The following is a 12,933-nucleotide window of genomic DNA, read 5'->3' as shown; positions in this document are numbered from 1 at the left end:
TTTTACAGACTTTAGTGAACTTCCAAGTTGGCAAGTCAGATGCAGTTGGTTGTTGTCTGTTACCTCAGATGCCAGCACTTTCTGAATGACTCGGGTTGTCTCACTGGGTTTGTAACATGTTGAAAGCAGATGAGTGTGTAAGTTATCTTGTGTCAACTGCACATGGTCTATCTAATCTAATCTAATCTAACCTATCTATATGGGTGATTGTATGTGTACTTGTTTTCTTTTTTCTTCTTTTTCTTCTTCTTTATTTTTTTTTAAGCTTTTGTGAACTGGTAACAATTTTGCTTGGAGCACAAGATGAGTTGGGTTCTGCCAGATGGCACTGTTATTTCTCTGGCAGAAGTAGCAAGTCATTTTCTCTTTTCCTTCAACACTTCTCTCCTTGTCCTCAAGCATTAAAACATGCATATACAATACAAATCCTTACAACCACTGTTCTTTTCATTCCATTGTATCTATTTCCTGTTGACCAAAGGTTATAAGGCTTGGGTAGTGTAGAGGGAGATGAAAAGTTGACAGAAAAAAGAAAGCTGGGCTCATTTTAGGGGCAAAACACCATAAAATAGGCAAGATGGCACTTGGATTTATTGAAAACAAAAAGAAATAAATAGGCCATCATTTTTCTTGTATGGTGAGATCATTATCTGCATAGTGCACGCATGAAGAATCGTTTTCCTCCAAGAATCATGTTTTATGAAAGGGTGACACCCCTAGCCCACATGGGGAAAGAGGGAGACGTCATTATTGGCACTTGGGCTGAGCCTTCCACATTTGCATCAGACATCTTGATTTTATTATCTGTGCCATAATTTTTTTCTTGCATTCAACCTTGTACTTAGTCCTTCTCTTTAGATGAAGTTATTCATTCTTGCTTATTGGACTTAATGTAGTTTATAGTCAGTGGCTCCGGAATGCATAATTTATCTCCTTGGAAGGATGTCTTTCTAAAGAAACTTTTCATTGCCATATATCTTGTTCTGGGAGCTTTAGACAGTTTTATGTTCAGAAGAAAATGATATTTAAGCATTATTTTGGCTTTTTACATATAAATGTAATTATGGAAATTTGAAATTTGATTTGTAACACTTCAGTGCTTTCCCTCTAGTTCTTAATGTGAAATTGTTGTTTTTAAACAGTGATCCAAATCTTAATATAGCAGCGTTTTATTTTGTTGTAAATTGTGGTGAATGTTCAATAAGAAACTCAGAAAAGAAAATGGGAATGTTTTGTTTTGCTGGAGACTCAAAACAGTAGTTCTAACCCAGAAATAATTATTTTGGATTGGATAGCTGAACAAGAAATATAATTTAGAATCAGTTCATTTTTTGAAGATAAATTTTCATTGAGAAATTCTAGATTGTCATTGGTGTTTTATTAATGATCAAGTTTATTTAAGCAAGCATTTCCTTTCCTAATCATGATAATAACAACATATGAGACACATTTTTAGGAAAGAGTAAGTTTGTGGAACACGGTAAAATTAGGAAATAGACCCACATACTTGTTAGGATCTCACAATTTAAATATTTGTTGTGGATTTTATTATTAGAGCTGTACCTTCTTCAGCAATTGATCTTGCTTGTCTCTTAAGTTGAAGAAATATCCTTTAAAACTGCACTGTCCAATCTGGGCAACCCACTGAGATCTAATCTCTACCAAAAATTGAAAAGTTAGCCAGGCGTGGTGGCATGCACGTGTGGTCCCAGCTACCGGAAAGGCTGAGGTGGGAGGATTGCTTGAGCCTAGGAGGTTGATGCTGCTGTGAGCTGTGGCTGCACCATTGCACATAGCCTGGGCAACAGAGCGAGACCCTGTTTCAAAACCAAAAACAAACTGCATTGTCTGTGTGGTAGCTGCTAGCCACATGTGACTAAATTTAAATTAAATAAGTTAGAAATCAGTTCCTCAGTTGCATCAGCCACTTTTCAAGTTTTGCAGTCACATGTGGCTAATGGATCCTGTGATGGTCAGCACAGCCATTTTCATTATCATAGAAAGTTCTGTTGGACAGCACTGCTCTAAAACTGCAATTAGAATTTGCCTCTGTGCAGGAAGATTTTATGTCTTTGAGAGACGACATGAATTTTCTGCTGCATAAAAAACAACATTTATTTTCTCATGGTCTTATTCTTTATTTAAACAAGACGTTATTAAACGTCAAATGGACATTGACATTATACTTCATAGCACATGCCATTTTGTCCTTATTCTCTGTGATGACATTACATTCTACCCTCTGAGAGACTGGGAAGTTATCACACACACATGCACACGTACATACCCCACACACACACACACACACACACACACACACACACACAAATGTATGGATATACAGAGAGAGAGACTGCATATGTATATATTCATAAATATGCTATCAGATAATATTCAATGACTAAAATGTGTGGGCCTTCTCATAGTACTGTAGGCACTGTGAAGTTGTAGGCACCTAATATTAACATATTGCCACGGTTTCAGTCTCCCAGGGTTCATATTGACTTATTCCCTGATTAAGTTAGTTTCACTTTTTGTTCACTGAGCCTTGTGGGCTGGAGATTTGAGAGTTTATGGCTGAATTCTTACAACAATAAGAAAATCCACTATTGGTTTGTTATATCATCCGTTATACCTGAAGGCCAAGTTAGTGAAGAACAGAGACAGCATCATTACCAAATGAATTAAGACATTCATTCATTTGTTCATTTATTCAGGCAGCAGTTACTACCCATGCCTTTTAACCACCAAGTCCTTGCATGCTGTACACTCTGCTGAACACTTAAAGAGGAATAAGACAGAGTCTTGGGGGAGGAAAGCAGCTGTACAAAGGGTTGATTGAAATGCTAAGGGAGAGTGCTATGATGGAGGTTTGCACAAGGTATCGTGGACATTTTGGAGTAGTCAGCTGGACCTGGCCGAGGTGACAGGGAAGCCAGAATTTGCAGAAAGAAAGGTGTTGTCAATATTCCTTCACACCAAATTCCATCTACTCCAAATGGAAAATATGAGTTTCTTACCGTGATCTCTCAATATTTTGGGAATTTTGCAAACCATGGGGAGAAAAAAAACTCTTAAAAAAAAAAAAAGACATTCCTAAGCATCACTTTGATGGCTGTGTAAGACTCCTGTATGGTGGTATATCATCGTTTATTTACTCAGTTTCCTACTGTGACCAACCATCTGGGTTTGCTCCGGACTGAGCCATTTTCTAGGATGTGGCACTTGCAGAGCTAAAACGACAATAGTCTCAGGAAAACTGGGGTAGTTGATCATCCTACCTTCTGTTGACTATTTAGATCATTTCAAATATTTACTTATAGAAACAATACTGTGCTGAATATTTTGGTGCCTAGGTATTTAGCCACATTTTTTTTTTCCATTATTTCCTTAGGTGAGAGTCCTAGAAATGGAATAGCTCAATGACTGTGGACGTGTTTTGGAGCTCATGGCAGTGCTCAGGGTTCTTTATTGCATTTTTTGCTGTATTCAGCTAGATTGGTAGGAATCTGCCTGGACATTTGCACCACTTCTGCCTTCACAAGTTCTTAGGGAGATGAGCAGAAGACTTGTTCTTCACTAGCTGCAACTCATGTTCCAAATCTCTAGCTGGCCAAATTGCATGTAAACTCCAGCTAACTCTTGTCTTGGCCAGAAGTAGGCCAAAAGCCAGTCTCAAAAGATGAAGTGAACTCTGTGTCCCCATTTTCCTCTGCCCACATCCTGACCTGAGCTCACTGACTGACTGCACATGGTGGTAAGAAAAGGGTGAGCTCCAGTGGACCCAAGGCCAGTGGCCTTTCTTCCCAGTACACACTGAGCTGTGAGTCACCCCAGGCCACCATCCTACTCACATGGAACATTGCATGTTTAACTTTGTTTGGCTCCTAGCCAGTTTCTCACTTTTTCAGCCTCCTCTTGGTTAGGGTAAGGAAGCCTGCAAAAGCCCCAGAGTTAGAGTATGGGCACAGCCCCAACGATTGGGAATGTGAGGAGAGAAATGAAATGGTACTTTCAAGTAAAAATATACTCAGCTTGCCCCACAATGCTGTAATGAGAATTAATATAGCCATGCGGTGACATACTTTCCTGTGGAACTTAATAAATAAATTTCCCTAATTGGGGTCCAAGGCAGACCAGCCTCATACCAAATTGTTCTCGGTAGTAAGATGTATAAAAGTCAAGTCCTATTTTCAGGGTTCTTAATGTGTTAACAGGGGTCCTGTGAACCCTTAAAACTGTACAATATTACCTATATGCCTTTTTTCTAAGAAAAGTTTTCATTGCTTTAATCAGATGCTCAAAGCAGTCTATGACCCAGAAAAGGTTTAAGAACCACCTGTGTATATTAAATACTAAGGGGTTTTTGTCATTGCTTTTTTGTTTTTGGCTTTTTGTTTATTTTATGTAGTGCTTATGCCTAGGCTTTGAGGTAGACATTAATTTAACGGTAGTTTCAACAAGTAAATTAGATGCACTATTATTGAGAAGTCAAAATTCCTGAAGTCTTTCCATAGCTAGTGTAGTATTTCTGAGTCAAATTTGATTTTTTTCCTCTTAGGAAATTGTTTTATTTCCAACTAATTTGTTGTATCCAGGCGATGTATGTAAACTCTAATATCTTAAGTTTATGGAACAGTTGAAAGCTTAGATCTAGGCATTGTTCTGCATTATTTTCGGTGTATTCTTTTGTTTATATTACTAAGCTAAAGTTAGCTCAGATAGCACAAGGCTAGAAAATGATGACAATAGTTTGAAAACAGGAAATTTTAGGCTTCTGTGTGTTTGGAACAGATGATCATAATGATAGAGCCAGTGGAGTGGAAACTTCCACCGAGCCTGTTTTTTCCTTATTTTGCTCTATGAGAAAAGATGGTGCTTCCTGGAAAACAACTCAAGTATTTTAAAGCAAATGGTTTTCCTTTGTCCCTGCTTCATGGTTAATTTGTTTTTCTTTATTTTATTTACCCTAGTAATAGTATTATGGAAATATTTTTAATAGGCAAAGTAATTCCCAAAGTGCTTATTTTAGATTTTTAAATATCTAAATGTATTACCATTAACTGCATGGTTTTTAAAGAAAATTAAAGCAATATATTATAATGACTTTAAGGAAAGAAAAATAAATTAATTCCTCTATTTTAAGTGTTCCCAACTTTCCTTGTTTGTTTGTTTAACCCCCTAAGTGCCAGTCTTTAAAGTCGTTACTCTTTATCTGTCTAGGCTATTTCCTGGCTAAGACTCCTTCCACATGTATCCCGGAATTCTATATTTAAAAGCAAAGTTAAATATCCATTCACTAATTGCTGAGTAATAATAAAATAGCATTTCCATATACACACAAACTTTTTGTTTTGTGCACATCATTCCTAGATTATTTTAAACATATAATTTTTTTAAAACTATAAAAGCAATAAATGGAAACATTTGGAAAAACAAAGTATATAAAATAAAAATATGAGACTCATCTGGCCCTTTCATCTGGCCTATTCCTAGTCATTACAGTTAACAACTTAGTATGTGTCCTTCCAGACCTGTTCTCTAAACATAGTGTGTGTTTGTACAAACACACAGTTATTTCACACAAATGGAATTATATACTGTATGTTCAATTCCGCACCTTGTTTTTTTTATTTAACAGCTATCTTGTGGGCATTGCTCATGTGTATAGATCTGTGTCACTTTTTGAATGACTTGCCTAGCTTTATTGTGTAGCTGTTCCATAATTTATTTGACCATTATTCTGCTGATAAAATTTCGATTACAACCTATCTTATGAAAAATAGCATTTTCATCTTGTGAAACACGCATCTTCAACGCCAACGTTTTACAGATTTCTGAGAGTATATTGAAATTTTGGGAGGCTGAGGCAGGAGAATGGCGTGAACCCGGGAGGCGGAGCTTGCAGTGAGCCGAGATTGCGCCACTGCCCTCCAGCCTGGGCGACAGAGCGAGACTCCGTCTCAAAAAAAAAAAAAAAAAAGTCACAGCGATGGTCTTTCCTTAAATATCCGTTGTGAAATACCTTTTAAGAGATTTCAAAATAAAAAATTCTGCTGTACTTTTCCCCCCACACTTTCTCAGGAAAAGAAGGGGTTAGTAAAATTATAGTGGTGAGGCTTCCTGGTAGAAGGAAAGTTGGCTCAGGAATGTAGAAAGTGTTGCTCTTCAGCTATCTGGACAAGGTATACTTTGTTACGGCTTAACAACTACCAAGAGACCCCAAGATGCAGTCAGCAGAGTTCTTTTTCAAGTGCTTAAGGGAATGGGCTTGTTAATGGACTACTTGTGTGATATTGCTGAGAGCTCAAAGCAACAGGAGCAGATGCCTTATCTCAGGGGGAGTTGAGGAAAGCTTTAAAGAACAGGTCTTGAGCTAGTTCTTGAAGGATGAGAAGGAGCTCATGGTGAGGGAGATAAGGTATTTCAGACTGAAAAAGCAACAAAGACCATGTGGGTGCTGTCTGAGGCCATCTGTGAAGGTAAGAGATTGGAGAGAGGAGACAGGTTAAGTATGGTTTGGAAGAACCATGTATGCCATCTTACTGAAGGAGTGTGGACTTCAATAACAACTTTGAACTTTTTTTTCCCATCCGAAGTCTTTTTATTTAATCTCAGTGGCTCTCTGTGATGATTATTCTGATGGACAACATCTCACCAAGGCTTTGACCACTTACAATGTGTGAAGTGCTGTTGCAGATACAAAAAAAAAAAGGAATTAGCTTTCAAGGAGCTTAATGTCCAGTTGGGAAAATAATTCATAAGTGTTTGGAGAGTTTGAAAATGTTAAATAATAGACTGTTCCAATCTATTCTACAGCAATGCATGAGGTGTTACAGAGCAGTAATTGATTGTCAGTGGTAGAAAGGGAGGTTATGGGGAGGAAAGGGGAAGGTTGGGAAAAAAGAACCTTGAAGAATGAATTGGGTTTGAAAGATATTTGCTAGTGGGGTAAATATTGTGAACAAAAATAGGAAGATAGAGACAGCACTGACATGGGCAGAAGGTATTAATATAAGAAGATGAAGAATGAGACGTAGGCTTGAAAGGACCTGTGTTTTGTTTTGTTTTGTTTTGTTTTTGAAATTTTACTTTAAAGACCAATATAATCCTATTGATTGGATCTGTGGTTCTCAATCTTGGTGGCACATTAGAATCATCTGTTGAGTGTTTAAAGCTGCCTATTCCCTTCATCCCCACCCCCCTACATTATAATCTAGTTGGCCTGAGGTGAAACCCCAAGCCTTTTATTTTTTTTTTTTTTTTTTATTTTTTTTAAGCAAAGCTCTCCGGATATTTCTAATGTGCATTCAGGGCAGAGAACCCATGGACTACCCCGACCTCTTCTCTGATCTTCTCTCTTGCCTGCCCATATATTGGCTACTTCCTCAATAATTAGCTCTTCCAGTAAAGGTACAGGGAAAAGATTAGGGAATTCTGGCAAGCATCACACCAGGCATGTGAGCTGTCATTTATACCACAGAGAACTCACAAAATGGGGTGTACAGCAGTTACAATGTTTTTCTTTAAAGCTGAAGCAATTTGCTAGTTAGGTTAATTAGGCAAAATTTGTGAATTTGTTAGTAATGTTACAGCCGTTAATGGCTTGGGGTTAATCCAGGTTAAAATATATTTCCTTCCCACCAAATAGTGGGACTCCATCTGTACTTTCTTGCCAGTATGTACTTTCTTACCCATACTCTAAGGTGTGTGAAAAGCCTGTCTTAAGACCCAGCTTCATTGTGACAGTTCTACAGGTTAGCATATCCAATTTGCTAAATACAGAAAATGTTTAAAAGAATAGTTCTTTTAAAATGATGTTTAAAAACATCTCTCTTATGTCTGTAGAGTTTTAAAATACACACCTCTATGCTTGCCTGACCAATTCTTGAATGCACTGGTCAGATCGCAGTTATATCACTATCCCTGTAATGCATAAATAATAATGAGAACTTCTGTATTTTTAATCCTTGCCTCAAACATTTTTGATTGCGTATTTAGCAGACATTGACCGAGCACCTCCTTAGCACTAGGCAATGGGAAAGGAAAGAAGAAAGGTTAAAATGCCTTCAGCCCTCAGTAACAATTCAAATGTAGAGATGTCAAATGATGTAGGAACAAGGTGGAAATGGAGAGCTCAGAGGCTGAGCTAAAATCTAGGGGGTACATTTTGTGCCAAGAGGTCAGAGGCAGGACAGAGCAGAGTGTTTGGGAAACTACAAATATTTCCAATGTGGTTAGAAGGCAGAGAGGCAAGAAATGAGGCTGGAAAGATTTAGGGGTGGAGATGGGGCGCGAGTTGCTTGGAGGGCCCTGTGTACCCTGCCAGAGTTTGGCTTTTATCCTGTAGGCACAGGAGGCAGTCACAGGAGCATAGGGAATTGGCTTCAGATTTTGGTACTTTTAAGTTACCCCCAAATCCAGACTTAACTGTTTGCTTCTTGTTAACAACATTATTTGTTCAACTCAAAATTGGAGTGACTATTGCATGTAAGAAATGGCTACAAAATAAGTTTTTACATAGTCCTTCTCAACTATACAGACATCTTGCAAATTTCAGCTTCTTCATTACCTGCTCGTAATGGAAGTCTAATCGTTAAAATGATATTTTGTGTGAATTTCTTTTAAAATTACTTTGAGTATTTGGTTTTGAAGGTTTCTAGAAAGCCTTTCCTTTTTGTCTGCTACTGCTCTGCAGGATTGGCAAGGAAGTGTATGGCTTTCTCTCAAGCTACCAAGGCAGCAAGGATAAAAATAGGACAAACTTTAAGAATCTCAGATATTTTCAGATAACAAAGACTGATTTATGTGGGCCCGTTTTGTGCTCTGACAAAACATAGAGACGCTTTTGTGCTGAGATTAGCAAGGGTGCTGATGTCAGTTCTCTTGTCGAGCATCAAGCTTTATTCTGTGGCTAAATTGTGCTTTGTACCATAATCCAGAGAACCTTTGTATCTGCCTTATTAAAGTGTGTAGTTTATGTAATTGCTTTTGTTTTCCAGTTTAATCTGTGCCAGATTCAATGAGGGTGACTCATTTTGTGACTGAGACAAACAGTCACATTTGGACCATGTTAAAAATAAATAAATAAATGGCAGGTGCTGCTTGGCTAAGTTCTGTGTTTTAATGCTGTAATTTCCTGCCGTAAGAGTTCACGTCTTGTATAATGTCTACTCAGCCTCTAATCGCTAGCCCAATATATCTAGTGCACCTCAATTCATTGCTACTCATTTCTTGATTATTTATTTTAGTTCATAAGGGCTTTTTGATTTTTAACAATGTGATTTCAATAGGGAAGCGAAGGACTGAATGGGGGGAGCCAGAGTTAGCTGGAAAACAAAGAGTGACACATAAGCTGTAGCGAAAGGACATGTTCCGTGCTTTTCTGTTTTTGCCATTTTCCCAAGATGTTTTGTGCGTGTGTTTTGGTAAAGTTATCTTACTTATGTTTATTTTATTATGTATATGTTCAGTATTGGAGCTCTTTTTCTCAAATGGAAGTTGCCTTGAAAGCACTCTCTTCATTGTGGCCCATGTATCAAATCTAATCTCAAAAATTTTACAAGTCTACTCTCTCAGAAGAATTCTATTTATTTATTGTACAGATATTCTATGTACCAGGCCCTGTGCTATGGCAAATAAAGCAGACATGGTCGCTATCTTACTAAACTGTTCAGTCTGTTTGGGGAGTTAGATACTACACAAATAAATACAAGGAAAAATTGAACTGCAAAATTACACAATCACTACGTAGGTAAGTAATAGGATCTCCAAAACTATGCTGTTACTTTACTTTACACTGGAGTTGGTTGCGTTGAGGGTGGTCAGGGAAGAGAAGCCCTGAAGGTTGGAGTTGGCCAGGCAAAAAGTGAGGGGAAGGATAAAATGTATTTAGGAGAAAACATGTGCGAAGTCCCTGAGACAGGTAAGAGTTTAGCCTTCTATAAACCCTATTGTTGGAGGGGAAAAGTGACAGTTGATAAAAATTGAGAGAAAAAAGACAGGAAACTGTATTTAAAAGATGAGCTATACAAGCACAGCAGTATGGTACTATTTAACAGTCTAGGGGCAAATGACACTCCATACAGTGCAATATCCTCTGACAGCCTCTTAAAGTGCAATATAGAGATGGATGCTTATAACGCTTAGTCTGAATCGTTGGGGAATGGATTATGTTTGGTGAAGAATGTAGTAAAGCATTTTAGAAAGATTTGCATGCAAGACAATAAAGTTTTAAAAAGTCATTTCTGTATCTTTAAATACATCATCTTTAAATGAAGCTTCACTATCTGGAAAAATCACTTACTGAAAGATACGATTTCTTGAGGGCCCTGCATAAATAACATCATATTCTGTATTCTTTTGCTTTACTTCTGCATTACTTCTTAAAGCTTACTGCTTGATAGGGAAGTATCCATAGAGGCATAATTTTACTAAGAGGGGATATTTATTTATTTTGCAGTGAGTAGATGCATATTCAATGAATGGATTTTTATACTTCAGAACATCATGTGAATCTAACACTTTATGACTTTCAATATTATCTAAAACATCTATAGGATTCTACCCTGCCTTCCCCTGGGCACGAATTATTTACATATTCCTTTGAGCTCAGCGAAGAATGAGAAGTTAATTTAAAATATTGATGATATTAATATATAATGTTTTTAGGTCTTTGTGATCTCTCTAGTAATCCTCTTGTTAAAGGATTGCCTAAATTTTTCTATAGAGGAATACCTGTTCATTTAGCAATACCTCTGCAGACATTTTGCCTGGGTTGCTATAGTCTCAAGTATTTTCATGTATGTTAAACTTTTTTTTCACAATTAGTCAATTCTTTGAAGGTAGGAATAATGAATGATATACGTGTTTTCCTTCCCACAAGTAGCAAAGGGAATGTTTTATTCCACTGGGGTTCATGAGATGTCTTGTTTCTGAGTCCTTCCACTTCCCAGAGTGTCCCCACTACCCCCTGCCCTGCCTTCTTCTTCTTCTTTTTTTTTTTTTTTTGAGGAGGAGAGGAGTCTTGTTCTGTCCAGGCTGGAGCACAGTGATCTCAGCTCACTGCAACCTCTGACTCCGGGTTCAAGCGATTCTCCTGCCTCAGCCTTCTGAGTAGCTGGGATTACAGGAACCTGCCACCACATCCAGCTAATTTTTGTATTTTTTAGTAGAGATGGGTTTCACCATGTTGACCAGGCTAGTCTCGAACTCCTGACCCCAAGTGATCCACCCACGTCAGCCTCCCAGCGTGCTGGGATTACAGGCATGAGCCACTGTGCCCAGCCCCAGAGTGTCCTCCTGAGGCAATCTTACCTAGAATGTTGAATCTGGAGCAGAGAATATCTTAGTAAATGACTGAGACTTGCTAAAATAGGCCTCTTTCTATCTAGCTGCCTCCCTGAGGAAGAATTTCAAAGAGGAGTAAGGTGTAAGTTTGTTTCCAGGCACACATGTTGGGGTTAAAGGCTGGTGAGGAAGACTGTTTGTCATTTGGTTCTGCTTTTATTATTTGGTGAACATAGATTTAGGGAGGGTGATAGTAAAATAATTTTTAGGCTTCTTCTCTATGTGTAGTATGAAACTCAAAATTTACCAGAACCTGTGGAGGGGGTGTATGATGAGTGTAGTACAGATTGCCCATGTGTGTTTGTTGGGAAGAGGAGGGGAAATATTAAAAAGAGTTAAATCCCACACTCAAGAATACAGGTCTTATTCGTGTAGTCTTTGAACAACAGGCTGTGTGGCTAAAAGAGAGACACAATCGATTGCTTCCCAGGCAAGAAGCCAGAAAAGCTTCAAAACCTTTTTCCCCTCCCTACTCCTTACCACTACACCTAAAAAAAAGAGAAGCCTTTTAAATGTTTAAAATCTGTAGGAGTCTTATGAAGAAGCAGCTTTATGTGTATTCTTTATGGAATGATATTAACGCATGAAAATCTGTTGCTTTTTAAAAAATTGTGGCAAAATATACATAACAAAATTGATCATTTTAACTATTTTTAATATACAGTTCACTAGCATTAAGTATTAATACAATCACAGTGCCATTGCAACCATGGCCACCATCATCTCCAGAACTTTATCTTCAACTAAAACTCTAGGCCCATTAAATTCTAGAACAACTCTCCATTCCCCACCTCCCCGCAGGGGCTGACAAACACCATTCTGCTTTCTGTCTGTATGAATTTGACTACTTGAACTACCTCATATAAGTGGAATCATACAATATTTGTCTTTTTATGACTGGCTTGTTTTACTTAGCATAATGTCCAGCTTCATTCTTTTGCACATGGATTTCTAGTTTTCCTAACACCATTTGTTGAAACCATGACTTTTTCATATTTAGTAAAAACTGAATCCTCCTTGATTTATTGCCTTGATATTATATAGCAGGAGATTTAATAGAAGACACTGAATATATATACAATATTAAGTTAATTGAGTTATTAGTAAACATTGCTTTGCAGAGTGGCAGATATCCTGTGGTAAAAACACACACACAAACACACACACACGTGTTGTGACTTCCTCTAAACAATGCATTTGTAAAATCAGTTTGATAAATGTGCATCTTCTTGAAAATATTATCTCAAGTTAATACTGAACGGATATTTTTGTTTTGTTTCTAGGCATGGAAGAGGAGATGGTTCGTGTTACGCAGTGGCCGTTTAACTGGAGATCCAGATGTTTTGGAATATTACAAAAATGATCATGCCAAGAAGCCTATTCGTATTATTGATTTAAATTTATGTCAACAAGTAGATGCTGGATTGACATTTAACAAAAAAGAGTTTGAAAACAGCTACATTTTTGATATCAACACTATTGACCGGATTTTCTACTTGGTAGCAGACAGCGAGGAGGAGATGAATAAGTGGGTTCGTTGTATTTGTGACATCTGTGGGTTTAATCCAACAGAAGAAGGTGAGT

General features: G+C 37.6%; 1 protein-coding gene across 4 annotated transcripts in view; it reads left to right on the top strand.

The window, feature by feature from the left end:
- Positions 1-12,933, top strand: part of LOC105493302 (GRB2 associated binding protein 1) — a 130,002-nt gene that overhangs the window by 66,112 nt on the left and 50,957 nt on the right. For all 4 annotated transcript variants that reach the window (XM_011760856.3, XM_011760852.3, XM_011760845.3 and 1 more), the window contains exon 2: positions 12,633-12,927. In XM_011760856.3, the coding sequence (XP_011759158.1) occupies positions 12,633-12,927 (295 nt within the window). The remainder of the gene's footprint in view (positions 1-12,632; positions 12,928-12,933) is intronic.

Source organism: Macaca nemestrina, chromosome 3 (assembly GCF_043159975.1).
Source record: "Macaca nemestrina isolate mMacNem1 chromosome 3, mMacNem.hap1, whole genome shotgun sequence".
Classification (NCBI taxonomy): domain Eukaryota; kingdom Metazoa; phylum Chordata; class Mammalia; order Primates; family Cercopithecidae; genus Macaca; species Macaca nemestrina.
This window is presented reverse-complemented; position numbering and strand designations above follow the sequence as displayed.